This window comes from Phascolarctos cinereus, unplaced genomic scaffold (genome assembly GCF_003287225.1).
Source record: "Phascolarctos cinereus isolate Bilbo 61053 unplaced genomic scaffold, phaCin_HiC Scaffold_5;HRSCAF=322, whole genome shotgun sequence".
Classification (NCBI taxonomy): domain Eukaryota; kingdom Metazoa; phylum Chordata; class Mammalia; order Diprotodontia; family Phascolarctidae; genus Phascolarctos; species Phascolarctos cinereus.
The window spans coordinates 91,849,913-91,871,233 of record NW_027555958.1 but is presented as its reverse complement, the minus strand read 5'-3'; the positions used below and the strand labels follow the sequence as shown (position 1 = coordinate 91,871,233).

The 21,321-nt window shown below is 37.6% G+C and overlaps 1 protein-coding gene across 1 annotated transcript in view; it reads left to right on the top strand.

Annotated features, from left to right (window-relative positions):
- Positions 1-21,321, top strand: part of IGF2R (insulin like growth factor 2 receptor) — a 148,652-nt gene that overhangs the window by 76,232 nt on the left and 51,099 nt on the right. The window contains exons 12-19 of the mRNA XM_020986735.2: positions 1,167-1,307; positions 10,146-10,289; positions 11,171-11,308; positions 12,284-12,434; positions 12,984-13,161; positions 13,798-13,913; positions 14,937-15,105; positions 18,667-18,846. Of these exons, the coding sequence (XP_020842394.1) occupies positions 1,167-1,307; positions 10,146-10,289; positions 11,171-11,308; positions 12,284-12,434; positions 12,984-13,161; positions 13,798-13,913; positions 14,937-15,105; positions 18,667-18,846 (1,217 nt within the window). The remainder of the gene's footprint in view (positions 1-1,166; positions 1,308-10,145; positions 10,290-11,170; positions 11,309-12,283; positions 12,435-12,983; positions 13,162-13,797; positions 13,914-14,936; positions 15,106-18,666; positions 18,847-21,321) is intronic.

Here is a 21,321-nt window from a genome sequence, read left to right as displayed (position 1 = left end):
CTTTTGGCCCAGAAAGATTGACTTCTTGCTGGATTATTTCAGTCTTTCATGTCAGAGGTTTTGTTTTGATGAAGGGCACATTGCCTTTGCCACTCATTTATTGTTGACATCTGGAATCTTATATTGTTTTATATTTTTATGGACAGATCTTATTTAAAAATTGCCCCTTTTATTATAAGCTTAAACTTGGCCAGCAGAACATTTCAGTATACAAAGGGGAAAAAGGGATTGTAGATAAAACCACAAACCCCTGTTACATAACTTTTTTAAAAAAAGTGTATGCTAATTTTCGCACGGTACTAACAAATTGCTGTTAGTTTGTGCCTCTTTCTGAACTTCTGCATATTTTAAAAATGTTTTTGTGATGCTCTTTAAACAAAATTTTAAACCTCTTCTCACTCTCCCCTTCTTCCCCCATTCATTCTCTCTCTCTGTTGCGCGCGTGCACGCACACACACATTCCCGCACACGTGCGCATGGCGGGGCCCCCCTCCCCCCCTGCCGCCCAAATAGCTAAGCATAGTTGCTGGCCTTGTCTAAAAATGCACTACTCTTTTTACAGCCCTAACCATTAACGTCTCTACCAAGGAATGGGTCCACATTTCATACAAATCCTTTCCCCTCAACCATATTGTAAGCCCCTTGAGGGTAGGACTATGTCTCATCCCCCCCCCCGCCCCCAAGAACTTCTTGGCACTTAATAACTTTCTTGGAGATGTAAAAGGTTGAAAATTGCTACTGAAGAGTCAGGTTTAAAACTTGATGGCATATTCATGTATCACATTTCTTTCTTTTTTTTTTTTCCAGACTTGTAAAAAAAAAAAACAAGCTGAATTTTTAATTTCCATGTAGCTTCTTCCATGTAGCTTCTTCCTTGGCTTTTCAGTTTCTTACATAGTAGCTACCTTATTATGGGACTCTGAAGAACCATGTTGAGTTGCTTCCCCCTCCCCACCCCTCCCCTTTTTAAAAGCCTATTCCAGTGACATGATATATTTTAATTACATTAAAGTAGAATCATGAAAATCTCATCTGTTATTTATATGGATTAAGTTTCTAGTTTAGGTTACTGAAATTTAACTTTAATTGTTTAGATTAATTGTTGGTGGTAGTGGTGTCTTAGTAAGGCTATTGTTTTTGGCTGAAAGTAAATTTTTCTGTTTTAGAATTGGAGAAAAATTGGGAAGTTGTGGACAGTAGCCTCATAGAATCAGGAAAGAAACACATTTTCATCAATATTTGTCATAAAGTACTTCAGGAAGGGAAGGCTAAAGGCTGCCCAGAAGATGCAGCTATATGTTCTGTTGGTGAGTATAACATCCAGAGAAAACACTGTGGTAGTTTTCTTCTAGGGCTTATAAAACTTTATCACTTTAAATGGGTTTAGCTGTTTTTTCAGATACATAAATATCTTATTCATAAGCCATATGGTTGTGATCCTCAGTGAACTTTGAGTTTCAGAGAAAGCTTGTCTGAGGCTTCAGTTGAGAGTTAGAAATAAAGATTGGCTGTAGATGGAAGAAGTATTGGGCAAGGCTGTTAATATAAAGAACCACAAAGAAAACATTCTGTCCTTGAATACTGTTGTGTTATGTGATCTTAAGACAGTATTGTTGACAGTTCTGTAAATTAACTGTGCTTTTACAGTTAATCACTCAGATCTTTTCTTAAGTTGTGGTTTAGGAAAAAGTCAAATATAAGAGACTTTGTCCAGATGATCACACAACCTGGATTTGTCTGGGACAGGCACAGTTTCAAATCGTATGTCACATTGTCTGCTAAAATCAGGTAATGGCCTTTAAATTCCATTGTTTCAGCAATTAGTAACTGATTGAATTAAGGCTGAATTTTAATCAAAATATTCATAAAGCCAAAAGAAAAGATTTTCTATTTTAAATTATAGACGGAGAAAACTCTATAACTTCTCAGAGATATCTAGCCAAATTGTCTGGCATTTTATATGTTTATGGCTCTATGTGTGTGTAATATGAATGTGGTGTTCTTGGCAAAGTGGTGGGAACAACCGGCTACTACTTTTCCCACTGTAAAACCTCTGAACATTATTTCATGTATTAATACATAAAGGCCTGGGTTATTATGGCTGCAAGGAAAAATAAATTGACTACAATGAGGGGCAAAATGGTATAGTGGGTAAAGAGCCAACCTTAGGGTTGAGAAGACCTAAGAAAGACCTGCCTCTTACACATTTAATTCATCTTAAGCATTTCTAAATATTTTCTGTGTGTCAGCACAGTAATAGGTAATGAGATGCCAAGGCAAAAAGGAAACAACTCCTACCCTAGAAGAACTTATTTTCTACACATGTTGTCAGTGTGACTGTGAACAAGTCCTTTAACCTCTCAGATATTCTAAGACTGAGTTACTCATCTACATTGATGAACTGGTAGAGGGTATATATAGTATTCTGGATTATCCAGAAGTAATTGCTGATTGGTTCTTGAATGTCAAACATTTGCATCAGTGGAGGTAGTTTCCACACCAAGTAGTAGGTCTAGACCACAGAAAAAGGTAAATATGGGCATTACTTCTGGGAAGAAAACTGACCATCACTTCATGGTCAGTGAAATATCATTGTCTTTATCAATAATATTGTATATTTCCTTTTAAAGCTTATTTCTTAGCTGGGTGTAGTGGTATGGTTCTATACTCCCTGCTTCCAGGAGGCTGAGGCTGGTGGAGCTTGGTGGACCTAGGAAGTTCTGAGCTACAGTGGAACTAAAGTCAGTTGGTTGTTTGCACTCCGCCCAACCACAACATGGTGGAGCCCTTGGGAGTGGAAGGGTTGGGATGAGGGGCAACCACGAGGCTGCATAGAGAGGGGTAAGAAATGGATCAGATGAAAGCTTCCATGCAGGTTAGCATTGGGATCAGGCTTATGAGTGGTCACTGTACTTCTGTCCTGGGCAAGATAAGGAGACACTAATCTTCACCACAAAAAAGATGGTTCTTTGACAGTGAAACTTGTCACAAGTGGAATGATGTTTGCATATCACGCTAGGAAGACACAATCAGAGTTATCTTTATAATATCTTTATAGCCCCATTGTAATATATACATTGTTTGGACCCAAACTTTGATCAATAAGAACAAAAAATAAAGCAGTTATGGACAAATTTTTATTAAGTAGGACTTTGTAATGGTGCCTCATCTAACCCCAAAGATTGAAATCTTTTTACATCTTTGTAAAACTTTAAAATAAATAAATAAATAAATGAATATATGTGCATATATATATATACATATATATACTGGAGGAAATGCCAAAGTTTTTGAACATTTTATCTTTCCAGGTGAAACAAGTGAACAACTAATTGCTTTTCTTTGTTTAGTGCTGTAGTATATTTATTAATGATTGTTGGTATGTTAACTGGATTGTTGATATATCAACTGAGAATACTAATCTAGTTTCAGAGAATCTTCTGGAAAATGTTGGCTAAGTGAAAGAATTTTAGCAGGAATTGCTCATATGGTGCATATTTGTGACACTTGCATTTAGTATTGATGTTGTCAAAATCAAATAGATGTAGATGTAGATGATGTACTTCCAAATGATGTGGAGTTATAAAAGTGTTTTTTCCATATTTTTACATTGTGAAGGGGATATACCCTTCCACTTGAGCATACTATGTTACAGAATAATGCCTGTTTTTGAAATAATGTTTGTTTTAAACATATATTTTATCTCTCCCTTATTTGTATACCACCTTTGTTTCTGTGTTTCCCTTTCCTTTACCTGCAAACTATCCCTCTTAGAATCTCAGTGGGATTATCAGCTGATTCTGATGGGATTTTCATTGTCATCAATGTTATCTTTTTATTGGTAGCTTTTGTTTTCATCTATATTTCTTTTTTCTTTTTAAAGGCAGTTGGGGTTAAGTGACTTGCCCAGGGTCACACAGCTAGTAAGTGTCAAGCATTTGGTCTAAGGCCGGATTTGAACTCAGGTCCTCCTGACTTCAGGGCCGGTGCTGTATCCACTGTGCCACCTAGCTGCCCCATTTTCATCTAAATTTCTTAACATTTCACCCTCCTATAACTTCCCCCCCCCCTTTTTCCTCCCCTGAAAATCATCCATGTTAACACATAATGAAAAGGGAAAAAAGGGAAACAATTCAGGAATATTAATCGACACATCTGGCTCCAACATTATATACAGTATTCCACTCCCATGGTCCCACCATGTCTGAAAAAGGAGGGGTGGTGCCTTCTGCTGTGTCTTCTTTGGAGCCAGACGTGCTCATCATCATTTCATAGCATTCAGTTTTTATTGTTTTCTTCTTGTTCTTTGCTTTATTGTTTTCTTCTTGTTCTTTGCACTTAAGTTACAGCAGTCATTGTGTGTTTCATCCTGATTTGGCTTACTTCACTTTACATTAGTTAATGTGCCTTTACTGATTCTTTTGGCATTATATTCATTTACTACCATTTGTTTAGCTGTTCCTCATTGGATGGAAATATACAGGGTGTGCCAAAAGTCTTAGTATAGTTTTAAGCTTTTAATAGGTTAGTTTTAATTTCTTTGATACAAGTGTTTCAACCACATTAAGCTTATTATTATTATTTTTTCTGGTAAAAATACCCCTGATATTCTGAAATTTTGGGATCCTCAGAATTTTACTTTTGGTTCTTAAACAATGTTGCCATCAATATCTATTATATTTTTAAAATGTAGGGCCAGTTCTGTATTGGCACCAAAAGCTGCATATGAATGTTTTGTTTGTATGTGAATTTAAAAAAAAATTAGACCTTTTGTTTCTCAGAGAATTGTGGAAGAAAAATTTGTGGAGGGAATTGGAGAGGGACCCTAGAAGAAAGAACTAGCAGTAGTAATGCCAAAAGAAAAGAGGGTAAGTAAAACAAAACAAAAAAAAGAACAGAAAAGAAGCTCAGAAGGAGTTGATGAAGAAAGATAGCTTTGAAACTAATGTGATGAGTTAAATACATATTTTTTAAAAAGCAATCTGTAAACAGAGATTCATGGTTTCTCATACACACACACACATATGAAAATTCTTTTTTGTTCTTTGCATATGGAAATGCTTGTATTGGATTTGGAATAAAAAATAAAAATTATTTTAAAAAATGTCTGTGTTTCTTTGCGACTTGTAACTCAGCTGCTGATTTCTAGTCTGAGGCTAAGAAGTACGAGCCTAATTCTTTCTCTTGACACCCTTTCAGATATTTGAAGACAGTTGTCATGTTTCTCTTAAGTCTTATCTTCTCCATGGTCTATAAATATCTTCTGTTCCTTCAATCAGTGCTTACCCTCATGTGACAGGTTCTGTAGTCCGCTCACTATCCAGGTCACACTCCTCTGGATGTTCTAGTTTGTCATTGTCCTTTCTGAAATGTGGCACCAGTCTAGGGAAGAGTACATCAAGGATCTCCACATTGTGGACACTGCCTACATTCATTTGCTTCTTGAAACTAGGTTGTGCTAATTTAGTTTGACCTTCCAGTTTATTCAGACTTTTTTTTAGTACTTTATTCATCCAGATACTTATGAACATACAAGCACACATACACATAGAGACACTATTAAATATATGCCTTAGATCTGGGCTTATATATTTTCAATACATTTTATAGATTCTTCTATCTTCCTTGAACATCTAAAGATGCCCACAAGATAACATACAACAACTTAATTGTCCAAACTCTAGAATGAAAAAAAAAAAGTTGTGGAGGTAGAGCCACAGCCTGTGATGTTTTACTTTTTATTTTAACACACACCTCTCTCAAGGTTAGGGTTTACAACACTCTGCATAGTTTACCCTTAGGTAAAGTATGAAATCTTCTGGCACTTTGAGAACTGTGGGGAAATTAGCAAGCAGTCCCTACCCCACCCTCTACTCCTAGTGTCAAGCCCTTTTGGCAGATTTCCGAAGGATGGGTTATACTTATTTTGTGGCTCCCACCAATTATAAAGTAAACCCTGGAGCCATTTACTTTCTTGGTAAAATATTGAGGAGAAGGGAGGGAAAGATTGAAATTGGAACAGTTAAAATGAAAGGTTCAAGATCTTCTCCGGGCTCTGTTTATTCAGGTCATTTCTCACTTGTCATGGTAAAGTTGGTTGTTTCTTTTAAAAGGCTCTAAGGAGGCAGAGAAAGAAATCCCTTAGGAAATATCAGTTCAAAGATGATAGTTTCTGGCTTTTAGAATCTTCTCTTGGTTTTTCTTCCTTCATGGTGGAAAATGTACACTTCCTGGGTCAGCCCTTTTACTTTTTTTTTTAATCTCACATTGATTCTTGTTGTTTAATGTAAAAGTTTTTGGGGAGCCTCTAAATTTTTTTTTCTGAGGTATAAAACATAAATTGCATCTAATGAATGAAAAGTTGTTAGAAAACTATAATTCACAAAGTGTCTATGTCTACTTAAGTAGAATTCTATTTTTTAGACTAAGCTATTTTAAATATTTGCTACCCCAATAGAATTGTTTATAAAACTAAGCAGGTGATTTAGAGATTAAAGTTTTAAAGTTAAAATTTTTTTTCTACACCTTATTGTCATACTTTCCCCATTTTATAGTTTCACAGTTGATTGTAAATTTTTTTTATCCAAATGGAGGAGAGTGAAACAGGTAGTAAGTGTTCCATACCCATAGTCCTCCCATGAATTATAGAAACTTTAGAAAGACAAACCTTGTTAGCTTCTACGCTATTTAATATGAATTAGTGTAAAAGCCCCTCTAGTGTCCAGAACATGGAGAGATCTTCATGTTCCCTGCTTTAGTCGTTACAGGTCTAGAGTTTTGTCCAGTTCTGGGTGCCATGTGTTTTGTTTTTTTTAGAGGAGTGAGGTTGAGGGGAGGAGAAACATCCATTATTGGAGTATAGTAATTTGCTTTAAACATATCTTAAACATCTCCCTCTTTGAGGTAAGTTTCACTAATAGTAGCCAGGTGACTTACATATAGTAATTTGCTGCTAATCCCATTTCTACTTTTTTTTTTCACTTTTAAACTTGTAAAAGTAATCTATACTAATGTCTCCACTTCATCACCGACTTAATCTTGCATGTTTTGGAATGTGATCACTGCTCCCACCATTCTAAGGCTACCTAGAAGGTTACCAGTGTTTGCCTTATCCCCATTTTTCCTCATCTTCTTTGTAAGCTCCTCTTGAAAATTCTGACAAGGCTTAGAATTCCTTCTTTATACAGCTCCCATGCTCTTTGTTCTGACAGCTGCCCTTCCCTAGTTCCTTTCTTCTTCCCTGAATCTTCAAAGTTGGTATTCTGGCTGTGGTAATCCATCACTCGAGGAGTTCAACTCTTTTTTTTTTTTTTGCAAACAGTTACACAAAATACTTCTCTAATCCCTCTCTTCCAAGTTGCTGACCATTGTCTCCAAACTAATGTTTATAACACATTTAAAAGAGAGAAATTGAATGGAATACGTGGGCAGATAATCCATCTTGATGCCCAGAATATTTGCTGCAGTTTTGCCCTTGGATTGTGTACTGGCTTTGTGATACTGGGCAAGTCATTTAACCTCAGTGCCTTAAGCAGCAATCTAAAGTAAGTTGCAGAGAAGGGGTTTCTTCATTAATGGACTTCACTATATCAGGTGCAATCCATATTCCTATCACATTTATATACTTATTCGACCTGTTTTCCACTAGCATTTTCCTCTGATAACTCAAAATCAACTTGGTCAAAATGTTTCTCATCATAAAATCAAAGGTGGAATTCTTGGGTTTGAATCCTGCCTCTGACATGACTTGGGCAACTGAGCAAGTCAAGGTTAAGTTTAAGCCGTTGTATTGGAAATTATTTCAGCAGCCCCGTGGCTTAACCCGCACAAGCAGTGATGCCCACTGAAATTCTAGACTGCAAAAAGAGGCTTATATTTGAATCCAGGTTCTCTTAATAAAAAGACTAGTGCAATGCCTTTTGAAAGGGCTGCGTCTCTACTGTTGCATATATATGGGATGGAAGGGTGAGAAGAAAAAGTATACAGTGCTAAGCTCTAATGGCAAGATAAATGTAGATATAGAGATTTCCAAGGATATCTATAAAATCTATCTGAAAGGTTATCAGATATAGAATCCAATAAATATTACTGCTGTAGGTAGATATCTATATAATATATTCCCTTTTCCTTTCGCCCCCTACCTTCCCCGAAGGGGAGAAAAGCCCAGCAACCTCAGGTTACACAAGACAGAAAAAAACCGGGAGTCATTCTTAGAGCTTTCCATTCTCTAGTTAAATGGTCTGGAAGAAAGCGAAGCGGCTAGCGATGAAACAAGCATTGCGCAGTCACGTTTTGACGATCTTAAAAGTACGATCTCCGGGCACGCCCTACGCCATAGCGCCTCCTCGTGGCCAGAGCCCGGCCCTTCCTATGCGGGGATTCAGCCAGAATTTGTGAGCTCGCCCCTCCCCCTTGGAACTTTGGAGAGCTGTGGGGTCCGTGGTGATGTGGCTACAGTGAATCCCGTCCGAAGGTTGTCGTGTGCGGATGTGACGGCAGACCACGTGGTATGTCGCGGCCCGGTGGTTTTCCCGCCAGCGGCTTTGGGGATATGAATGCGGACACTAGTGTGGCCTTTCATGATCCCCCAACACAGCTTCCAAGTTAGGCGTAGCCCCAGGCGCAGAAGCTTGTCTGACACCGCGGCTGCCCGTTTCCTTGCGGTTCAGACCATGACTAGCACACGGTCATCGGCCCAGCTCGTTTTCTTGTCCTCGGCGTCTTGGCGGCGCCTTTTGATATCATCAGCGGACCACCGGATGTTACGCATTTGGCGCACGATTTAGGACCGAAATTGTGATCCAAGGCCCTTTGTGAAGCCCCTGCCCTTTCGGAAGAACTTGATGACTTTTCTGAAGCACTGTGGCCTTAAACATTTCATGTTTGAGGCGTGTTCATACGTGTTCATTTATACATACGAACGTACCGACGCACACTCATGCGTACACATGTACACACGCGGACACATACACACCCGCGGCCACTGGGAGGCGCTCTGACTCCACGCCTGAAGGCAGCCCGCTGTGAACCACCGGGAGCCCCGCCGCCCCAACTTCCTCGCTGTCCTCCAGACCGCTTAGCACAGTGCACACATGCTAGCTCATCTTAATGAGGATTCTTGGCATATATGCAACACTTTAAAGGCTGTGAATTGGGGGAAAGAAAGAATAGGAAAAAGAGCTATACCGTATTGTGTGGACATCTGGCCTAGTTATACATTCCTAGATTTAGAATCAGAAGGGAACTTGGAGCCCGGTTGGTGTCTACAGCCCCCCTCATTTTACGAATGAAGATGCGGTTCATAGATTAGAGTTGGGAGGCATACAGCTCCCTCGTTCTCAAGATGAAGAGATGTCCCTAGTTTAAGACTTGGAAGGAACGGTTAGAGACTCTGGTATATACAACCCCTAATTTTGTAGATGAAGGTAATGAGGCACAGAGAGGTTGCCTAACGTGGCCAAGATGTGACAATAACAGGCATGCTTTGAATCCTGGTCCGTTCTCCGCCCCTTCCCCCTCCCCCTCTCAAAGCACTTGTCGTATTGTCTATTTCTACTTTATGTATAACCGAAAGAGTTACAGGTTCTCTGCTTCACTCTAAAAGAACTGAGACTCCCTTAGGCACTAATAAAAGCAAACGCACACCCAGCATTGGGAAAATCCTTGGGTGGTTGTATTTGTTTGTACTGCGACACATAACGGTAAAGGAGCTACGATGTTAGCTAGTATTTATATATCACTTTTAAGTTTGCAAAGTGCTTTATCAATATTGACTCTTGTGATTCTCACTACACATAATCCCGGGAGGTGGGTGCTATTGTTTGACCCATTTCACAGCTGAGGAAACTGAGGCAGACAAAGGTGGTGGTTTTTGCCCTGTGATGCAGTAAGTTTCTGAGGTGTGGTTTGAACTTGGGTCTCCTTAACTCTAGGTCTATCACTCTGCCCAGAATATCATCTCACTGCAAAAAAAGAAAAGTTGGTTTACTGGTAAGGTTGGCATTGAATGATGAGGGAATGCCGCTAGTACGTTCTACTTACATTCATTAGAATATTTGATTAATACATTATATTAATTTTTTATTTTCCATCTTACTTTTGTTTAAGACACACTTGACCAGGTCTTCTTTCCTCTCACTTCCCAGGTGATCAAGGTTTTAAAAATCTGGGCAGGTTTGTGTCTTCTCCAGTAAAGAATAAGGAAAACATTCAGCTTTCTTACACTGATGGTGATAACTGTGGCCAAAGCAAGAAAATCACAACCATCATAACACTTATATGCAAGCCTGGTAAAAACAACATTTTAATTAGTTCTCTTGGCTTTTGTAGAACTTGTGCATTTCCTGCATCCAACCATCCATCCATCCGTCAATCCGTCTGTCTGTCTGTCTGTCTGTCTGTCTGTCTGTCTGTCTGTCTGTCTATCTATCTATCTATCTATCTATCTATCTACGTGTGTATATGTATGCATATATATATGTATGCATATATATATATATATATATATATATATATATATATATATATATATATACATTTATTTATTTATTTATTTTTTTTGGTTAGCCATTCATTGTGTAGCAGTTTGACCCTGTTTCTTCAGTGGCTTAGCTCAGGGACCTCATCCTTCATGAGGTCTTACCTGATTTCCACCCCCTCTACCCTCCACGTTGTAGTTATTTTGTATATATTTGACTTCCTTCTATGTGTCAATGTCTCTGTCTTTAGAACATCAAGTACTTGAGGGCAGGGAATGTTTGTTTCAATTTTGTTTTAACTTATCTAGCATCTAGCGTAGCAGTTAGTGCCTAGTAATCTCATAATACATGGTTATTGAGATTTGGGAGTAATGACCATAGGTAGAATATTTGGTTGGGCTCAGGCATTTTGATTATGCATATTTTCTCTTTTAATCACTGTCCTAATAGTTATTTCCTCTTGATATATTTTGAAAAAATGAAAGGTTATCATTTGAAGTGGAAAGCTCCTATAATTTTCCAAATGATTTAATAAACTAGAAATAATACAAGTTGATGAGTATGAGAGTAAAACTCTTTTTGATCATTACCCTGATTTGGAGGTGATAGGTCATTCTGGTTTATCTGGTTTATTAAGATGAAAAAAGTAAGATTTATTGACAATGGTGATTGCTCTTGCTTCTTATTGATAGGTGATCTAGAAAGTGCTCCAGTTTTGAGAAACTCGGGGGATAATGGCTGTTTATACGAATTTGAGTGGCATACAGCTGCTGCCTGCGTTTTGTCTAAGACTGAAGGAGATAACTGCAGAGTTACTGATTCACAGGCAGGTCTGTACTAAGCAGAATCCACATTATTGTGAATATTGTTTTGTAATTATCTTAATGTAAGATTCAGATAACTTTTACCAAATTAGTTTTGTGTAAGGAATATTTATAGTTTTTCCCCTTTTTGATCCATATGAGTACATTTTAGATGGAACTACACTTAGAACCGTAAAATATGATATCTAGATTTTTGGAAATCCAGTGACATTATATGATTGCGGCTTCTGGCTCTTTGTGATGTTGAAAATAATGGCTTGTCTTTAAGGTATGGAGGGGGTAATTTCTGTCAAAACCTAACTTCAGTTTTACTGTGCTTAAGTAGTACCCAAATGGGACCCAACTTCTTCCTGCCCTAGAGTCATTTCCCAATCTTCCTGGCAGTGCTTCCTTTTGTCATTCGTTCCTGGCCTGATATTTTATCCCAAGTCCTGCCAGAGAGAATCACCTCTCCACTCTGTCCAGTAAGTAGGTCCACTCTGCCTGCCAAAGGTGATGGTCTACTGTGGTGGGTCAGGCATCCTCCTGTATCCTAAACACTCACACTCCTTTTCCATCTGTCTGCAGCTGAGGTCTTCTGGGCAGTGTTGTCTTTCCCAGTTAGAGTTAGAATGTGCACTCTTTGAAAGCAATGACTGTCTTTTTCTATTTGTATCTCAAGCACTTAGCAAGCACAATTCTTGCCAAATTAAGTGCCAAAACACTTAATAAATTGTTTTCATTCACCTGCCTACTGTGTATAAAGTGCTGAATCGAGGAAAGGCAATTGAATAGTCTTTGTGATCTTTTCACATCAGGGTTAACTGAAAAAATTAACCCATTAAACACATAATTTTGTAAATTTGATGGCTACTGTGCTTTAAACTTTGCCCATAGGATTACTTCTTTTGACAAAAGTGGTAGTTGAGCATAAAAATGGAAGTACTGTAAGGAATATCTATCTTAATTATTACTTGTATCTTCACTTTTTATTACACTTAGGATTTTCTTTTGATTTGTCACCTTTGACTAAGAAAAATGGGGATTATTCTGTTGGAACAGAAAAATATAACTTTTATATAAATGTTTGTGGTGCTGTCTCTCATCAAGATATTTGTCAGCCAAATTCAGGAGCATGCCAGGTGGAAAAAAGGCAAGTAGCTTCTGTTCTGTTTAGTGTGCTTTTAAGTAATTGATGCTTCTTGAGGGTTTTACACTACAAAGTATACTTTAGAGGAGTCAGTTGTAATCTCCTGGTAAAAACTGAAGACTACCTTATGTTTAAAACCTCATTGTGGTTGTACTAGGAAAATCTGATATAATGACTAGAGTGTGACAATAACTTATTTTTTAACATTACATATAAAACTCCTTGAAGAGATACATCGTTCAGGCACTGGTCTTGGTGTGGAGATCTGAAACTGTTACTTTGTAGAGTTGTGGTGAGGAAAAAAACTTAGAAAATTGATAGTAATTGTAAGTCGTTGGTTATCAGCATTATGATTAGTGAAATTCTATTTTAGTCACCTCAGCAGCTCAGGATAGGTAGCTAATATCCATTTAATGTATATTTCCTTACCATTGGGTGGGTAGTATCTCTTTACCTAAAGAGAACAGTACCTTGAACAATTAATGTTTCTTTTGCAAAAAATGTTATTGCTTTTAATTGTTCTTTTGAGAGAGCTTTATGCTTTTCTTTTAGTCAAATGAAAGCTTGGAATCTGGGAATGAGTAGTTCTGCTCTTTCTTATTATGATGGGATGATTCAGTTGAGCTATAAAGGTGGTACACCTTACAATGATGAAAAACACACACCACGAGCAACACTTATCACTTTCCTTTGTGATAGAGACGTTGGAGTAGGTGTCCCAGAGTACCAGGTAAGAAGCACATCTTATATATGAAAAGTAAAGTAAAGCTAAAAGAAGGGGAAGGCTAAGTACTATGTTTAATGAAATTACTATGATATTTCTGAATTACAAGTGAAATGTCATGAATAGTAGGGAAAGTATGAACCACAAAGTTCTTTACACATAACCTATGATGCTAACTGCTGTATATTTTTTCCCTAAACTTATCCAGGAAGCTGTCATGATGTTTTTCTTAGAAGTAGAGCTATTAGTCTGGTTTCCTGGCCAAATTCTTGTCTGCTATGGATCTGAATTGCTTCTTTTAGTTTTGCCAGAGTACACTGGTGCTATTCATTTTCTAAATCGTTTGGTGTCGTGAATGCCTGCACTTAAGCTCCAGATGGTGTTAGTACAGTGTACAAAGTATGGAATGCTACAGAATTTTATAGCATAAAACATAAGGCTATTATGTTCTCATTCGCCTTTAGCAATGATAATATGAAGAAAATCCTGGAATCCTTGCTTAATTTGTGATAATTTAAGAATAAAATAGATTTTACTTATTTTATAAATTAGTAGGAAGCTTGGTTATATTTCTTTTTGCCCATGCCTCACTCTGAAAGGTTTTCATATCTTCCATTTGTTATCACCATCATACTTTTTTAGGAAGAAGATAATTCCACCTATAATTTTAGGTGGTATACTAGTTATGCATGTCCAGAGGAACCCCTGGAATGTATGGTGACAGATCCCAATACTCTGGAGCAATATGATTTATCCAGGTAGGGGTAGTTCATGGCTTTCCATTGCTCACTAGAATGGGTACAGGTAACTATGTCTGGTCTTTTAGAAATTGTTAATGAGTATGCACTTGAGTTGATGTTCAAAAGTAGTTAATTTTGCATGTACATGAACAAAATGGGGATTTGGATCAAAAGTTCGAGAGTTTAGAGCTAAAAGGACTTTGAAGCCATAATGCAACACCCAAATTTTTAAAGTTTAGGAAAGTGAGGCATAGTGAGGCTAAAATTGACTTTCTCAGAATAATCTAGCTAACGTCTGAGGTGAAATTTGAACCCAGACTTCCTGACTCTAAGTCCAGGGCTCTATTTTCTTACTATAAAATAGGTAGATGTGGCATATGGTAGGAGAACTATTATACTAATAGCTGTTTTGTGTCACAATGAAGATTCAGCGTTAGAATCCATTTACTATCTCTGTATAAAGTTGTTCCTTTCCTTCAGGGTACAACTTGAGTACCATTACTTCCCTTTAAAGCCTTACTTCTGCCCCCCAGCTGAAAGTGACGTCTCTCTCAACAATTTTTTCTTAGCGTTTTGCCTAGACCTCTCAATTGTTTCCAACGTATTCTCCCTTGTATAAGTAAATAATTTGTCCATGTACCTTTTTCCTTTTCACCTCTCTGTTATTGGATTGTGAGCTTTAGAACAGGGTCTAAAGTTTTAATCTTCCACCCATCAAGTATAGGAGGTACTTAATTGTTGATTATAATTGAATTAGCTTCATAGGATGGATACGCTCGATGATTTTTTTGTACATTTTCAGGTCAGTTGGCTTTTAGAGGTTCATTATGTCCTCATGAAACTTTTTGATAAAAACAGTTATTTGTAGTAATAGGGATCGGTAGCTAACGTAATAGCCTATAATTTAAGCAAATTTTATTAACTGAACAGTAGGGGACTTTTTGTCTGAAATTGGGCATATATTTTCCTGCTTATTTCAAATACTTAGGAGATGTGTGTTATATGTGATGTTTAAAGGCATGTTTTATTTTGAAATTTTAGTTTAGCAAAGTCTGAAGATAGTAGTGGCAGAAACTGGTATGCAATGGACAATTCGGGGGAACATAGCACATGGAAGAAATACTATATAAATATTTGTCGACCTCTGAATCCAATTCCAGGCTGTGATCGAAATGCTTCAGCTTGTCAGATGAAATATGAAAAGGATCATGTAAGTCTTGTCTTCTACTGGTTATTTTATTTCTCTGTGGATATGGGCCAGTATAACTTGTTCTGGTAAGCTCAGCATCACTGTAAATATGAATACAATGATGTGGTTGCAAGAGTGTAGCAACTGATCATAGGTGTGGACTTTGAATCACATCAGCTTGCTGGCTGAGGAGATTTTGTGTCATTATTCAGATTTAAAATGTTAAAAATTAAATTAAAAAATCATGCTGGTGACTTGATTTTGTAGGAATGGGGGTACTTAGTGACTCTAATTTTAACTCAAAGACTTTTGAATGATTCAGCATTATTTTCTGGAATACATGAAGAGTTATTTTAGCATCACTACCAAAAAGTCTTGCTTCTGTATTAATTAACAAATCTGAAATTTAGATAATTGCTTTTTAAGGAGGCTAATTAGTAATTTAACATTAAATAAATTCAGTTGCTAGAACAACTTCTGTATGTTTTTCCATGGTTGTTTGAATATGCTAATTCTTGCATGAAAGATACATTTGTGCTCCTGTAAAAAGATACATTTGTGCTCCTGTAAAAAGTTTTTTATAGGGCTTTGGCGATTTACTTTTCTTGGCTTTCTTTATGTGGTAGCTTGAAGGTTGTTTAAAGAAGGAGGAATGTCCAGCAGGGTGTTAGAGTGAAAGGCTGATTCTAAGCCTAGCTTCTGTCACCACTTCAAAGTGAAAAAGATACAAAAGAAAATGATGAAAATGGCAAGAGAAAGAAGGGAGTCACTTTTACATAATATAAATCCTACTGGAAAAAAAAAACCCAAAACAGGCATCTGATCAATGCACTGCCCCATGGGCTATTTGTGTTGCTGTACTTGGACTTGTAGCTTTGTGTGTTTTTTTGTGGCAGAATTTCTCCTTTCTTGTTGGAATTTCCCCTTGTCCCTTTACTCATCCCTGCCCAATAATAAGGGGAGAGAGCATTGAACTTGGCCAGTCTCAGTGTCTTGGGTGGGAGAACTGTGAGAGGGGTCAGTAGTATAGAGCCTTTTAGATAGTTATATAGTATAGAAGAGAAAGGGCTTCTATGAGCACAAAGGAAAGATGAGCTTAGTTGCAGCAGCAGTTTTTCCCTTGGGTGTCTTTCTTCTACAGTGATCCAGCTGATCCTTTCTCCCTCTATGGGCCTTCCCCACCTTAATAAGAAGAGGTCATTGAAACCAACCAGACATCATAGTGGACCAGACAGAATAAAGCAATCCAGAGAAGAGCACCAAATACTACAGAATGAGAAATAGTGTTTCAAATCTTGGATAAAAGGGAAATGAGGCATTAATTTCTGCAGATTCTTTTTACCCCTCTCCTCCCCCTACCACCATGATAATGGAGCTACAAATAGAAATTCTAGAATGATTTAGAGGAGAAATAAAAGAATTAGAAGTAAAGAAGAATAAGGCATAAAAGAGGAAAATAAGGATGGAAATTAGGATGGAAATCAGAATACTCAAGAAATAAAAGAAAAAATGAAAATCAATAATTAGAATTTAAGGCAGGAAAATTTCTTCAAAACAGAGGCTCTGAAAAGGGATATGGCAGATTTTGAATTCAGAAATATAATATGTTTAAGAAATGAAGTCATTATCAGAGAAACTCACTGTAAAAACATTTTTTCACAGCAGTGATTGCCATTGTATGTATTTCCTTCCATTCTGTTTCACCCCTATTTATCCTACTCTCTCTCTGTCCATTCTGAAAACTGTTTTGCTTCTGACTTTTGCCTCCCCCAAACTGCCTTCCCTCCTATCATCTCTCCCCTCAACACCCACATTCTCTTATCCTCTTCCCTTCCTACTTTCCTCTATGGCAAGATAGATTTCTATACCCAATTGATGTGGAATTATTCCCTCTTTGAACTTATTCTGATGAAAGTAAGGTTCATGTCTCCTCTCCCCATTTCCCCCATTTCCCCCTTTACTATAAATTCTCTTTCAGGCCTATTTTATGCCAGATAATTTATCACATTCTACTTCTCCCTTTCCCCTTTTCCCAGTGCATTCTTCTTTCACATTCCTCAATTTTATTTTTTTAGGTAATTATACCATCACATTCAACTCACAGTCTGCTTTCTGTCTATGTATACCCCTAACTGCCCCAATAATGAGAAAGTTTTTAGAAGTTATAAATATCATTTTCCCATGTAGGAATATAAACAGTTTGACCTTATTGAATCTCTTATGGATTTCTCTTTCTTGTGTAGCTTTTTATGCTTCTTTTGCATCTTGTATTTGAAAGTCAAATTTTCTATTCAGCTCTGGTCTTTTCATCAGGAATGCTTGAAATCTCATCTATTCCATTCAATATCTGTTTTTTTCTCCCTGATAGATTATACTGCATTTTGCTGAGTAGGTGATTCTTGGTTGTAATCCTAGCTCTTTTGCCCTCTGGAATATCATATTCTAAGTCCTCTGATCCTTTAATATAGAAGCTACTAAATCTTGTGTTATTCTGACTGTGACTCCATGATATTTGAATTGCTTTTTTTTGAATGTTGACTTTTTTTCATGATTTTTTTGCATTGCTTTTATTTCTCTTCCCCCTTTTCCCTCTACCTCTCTTACTCCTTTTTGAGCTCTTCCATGGCTGAGACAAATTCATATTTTTCTTTGAGGCTTTGGATACATGAATTTTGGCTTTGTTGTCTTCTTCTGTGCGTGTATGTTTTATAGTAATTTTCTATGGTCAGATTTTTTTTCCTTTTGTTTGCTCATTTCCAGTCTATTTCTTAACTTGTAACTCTGTGCTAAACCGGGACTCTGCTTCCCAGATGGAGGGGCACTGTCCCAAGCTCCAGGCTTTTTATGTAGCTGTTTTCAGAGGTAATTCTGGGGACCTGTAAATTTTTAATTCTTCCGTGGTGGTATGATCTAGGATTCTAGGAAGAGGTGTATTTACTACTCTTCTGTGCTGTGCACTGGTTTGTGAGTGACCACAAGCACTCTTTTCTGCCCTGGAACTGTGACCAGGGTCTCCACTCCTCTGCAGCCACAAGCTCTGCTGTGCTAGTGCTCTTCCTCACACTGGAACCAAGATCTAGGACTGCCTAGATCCAAGCATAGGCAATGAAACAGAGTCCTGCCCCTGGTGCCAGCAAAGGGACCCCTGTAAATCTTTTGACTCGATGTCCAATCTCCTTATCTGTGGGCTGAAAGGTCTGGAAAATAGCACTGCTGCCACTGACTCAGTCACTCCCAAGGCCTGCTCTCAGTTTTCTGGGGCCTGGGCTGCACTGGCGCAGCCTGTGCTGGACTGCACTTGTCTCCCACCCTGGTGCAGCAGACCTTTCCTGTCGACTTTCTAAGTTGTCTTTGGCTGGGAAATTGTTTCACTGTATCTTTTTGTGGGTTCTGCCACTCTAGAATTTGTTTAGAGTAATTATTTAGAGGTATTTGGAGGGATGTAGGGGAGAGCTCAGGAGAGGCCCTGCTTTTACTCAGCCGTCTTGGTTCCATTCTAGAGTGTTACTTCGGTGTTTCCTTTTTATGGAAAAAAAAACCCTAAAACAAAAAACTACTTAAAGCTTTTTGTTTTCTTCCTAGGATTCATTTTCTGAAACAGTGGCAATCAGCAACTTAGGTGTTGCAAAAACAGGTCCTGTAATTGATGGCCGTGGTAGCCTCATTTTAGAGTATGTGAATGGCTCCTCATGTGTTAATAGTGAAGGAAAGACTACTCCTTATTCCACAAGAATCCATCTTATCTGTTCTAGAGGAAGTCTGGTAAGGTGTAATGAATTTTAATGATTTTTTATTAGCAGTTTAAAAAGCAGAACTAGAATACTATGTGGTCACTGAAATGCTATTTTGATTACTTACTACAACTCCATCATTTTACAAATAAGGAAATTGGGGCCCTGAGAGTTGGATTTTCTTTTCCTGGGTTACACAGGTATTGACTTCACTGGGGGGACTGGTAAGTAGAGAAAGTAGGGTAATTCTCTTTAAAGGTGTCTAAAAGCAGTCTGTGCATTAAGTATCTGCTGTGTGCTAGGCCCTGGGAATACAGAGACAACAATAAAATCACCCCTGCCCTCAAAGAGCCTAATTTCTTTTGGAGGAAATGACATTTACATAGGTATTATACTGAATAAAGACAAGGTAAATATTTTTTGTGGGGAGGGCACTAGCTGCCAGAGGAGAGTTTAGGAAAGGTTTTATGTGGAAGATGACCTTGGAGCAGGATTTTGGGCAAAATAAGGGATTATAAGAGATGGAAGTAAGAAGGGAGTGTATTCTAAGCTTCCTGGACATGCAGAGCAATGGTATGAAGATGGGAGACAGAATGTCATTTGTAAGGTACAGTAGATAGGTCACTTTGGCAGGAGCATAGGTTAGATTGTCCAGTTTGAAATGTCTAATAGGCAGTTGGTGAAATGAATCTGAGGCACAGGAACTTGATTTTTAAATATCTATGTATGTGTGTACGTGTGTGTGTGTGTGTGTGTGTGTAAATCTGCATATATATACACATACATGTATATGTGTACATGCATATATGCCCATTTATCTGGGAATCCCTAGCATAGAGATGGCAGTTGAATTGTGGGAGTTGATGAGGTCACCAAGTGAGAGAATATATTGAAAGTAAATGGCCCAGCATCTTTGGAACATAGTCACAACCAGTAGATTGGTATGATAAAGATGTTGAACCACGAAAATTGACTTATAAGTAGCAATCAAACAGGGAAATAAAATATCATGAAAACATAGAAGAGAATATCTAGGAAGAAAAGACAGTCAACTGTATCAGATACTGTGATGAGGTTGTGATGCAAATTATGAAAGATTGGGTTACAATGAGGGGTGGAAGTGGAGACAGTGGTTTTAGATAGCCCTTTCTAAATGTAGGAGAGGTGAGATATAGGATGATAGTTTGAAGGGATTGTACAGTGTCTTGAGAATTTTTTAGAATGAAGATTTGGGTGTTTTTTCAGGCATCATGGAAGGAACCAGTAGATAGGAAAAGATTGAAGGTTTGGGGAACCAGGATGTGATTATGGGGGGAATCTGATGAATAGGGTGTGAACACGGGAAATGTAGATGGGTTGACCTGTGGGAGAAAAAGGGTCACCTCTTCAAAGACTGGAATAAAAGGAAAGAGAATAAGGGATGGCACTAATGGGGAGGGAGGTTGAAATGTAGAAAAGGTGAGAAGAGAGAACTGAGTGGATGATAGGAGCTCGCTGAGAGGAAAAACTAACTTATGAAGCTTAAATTTCAAAATTACTTCTATAAGAGCATCATTAATTTTCTGATGTTCTATAGAAGCCTCAAATGTGTGTCATATGTGTAGCATATTAATATAGGACTCTCAATAACAGTTCTCATGCAATTGTAAAAAAACATTCAATATCTTCATTGTGGCTGCTGTGTGTACTGATCCTTAAAGCTTGGCTTCAGAATGGTAAAGACATAGAATATCAGAGCTTGCAAGAATTTTACAGTTCTTTTAGTCCAACCCTTTCATTTTACATATAAAGAAAGTCTTGGTTGATTTTTCTGAGATTCCACAATCTCTGTGGGCAAGTCACCCATAGGCTTCAATTTCTTCATTTGTAAAATGATAGAAGCTATAAAACCCAAGAAATTTGGTACATTGTCTGAGATTTTTTTTCCTTGTCCTTAAGAACTCTTTCATGCCCAAGGATAAAGTATTTTGCATCATAATTAGTCCAGAAATGGTTTCCATTAATTAAATATTTAGACAAGTTAAAATCTGGGATATCTGATAAATCAGTAATTTTTGTTTTCATAAAGAAATAAGAATAAAAATCTATGTTTGAGCTCTGTGTCAAAAGTTATTTCAAAATAAAAATTCAGTTGTGCTTCAACAGTATAATTAACAGTGAGTTATACTAAAATGCTCACTGGGCTTAGTATAGTATAGGAAGAGTGTATTTTTGATTTTAGGCCAAGTAGCCTTTTCCTGAATTTTATTTCCTTGATGCTCAGTTGTGTGTATTATGTAAGGGAAAGGTAAAACCCATTTACTAGATTGGCATGTGGCTGTGCTTTTTATTATAGATAACAACAGGAAAGAGCTACACTGACAGGGCCCTTTTACTTTATTTGCCCTGAGTGTGATACGTCTCCCATTTGTTTTCTGCTTTCAGTTGTGATCCCATAGGAGTGTTATATAGCTACTTGCTCCTGCTCTTTCTGACCACTTCCCGTACTGTTGACTCTCATACAGGT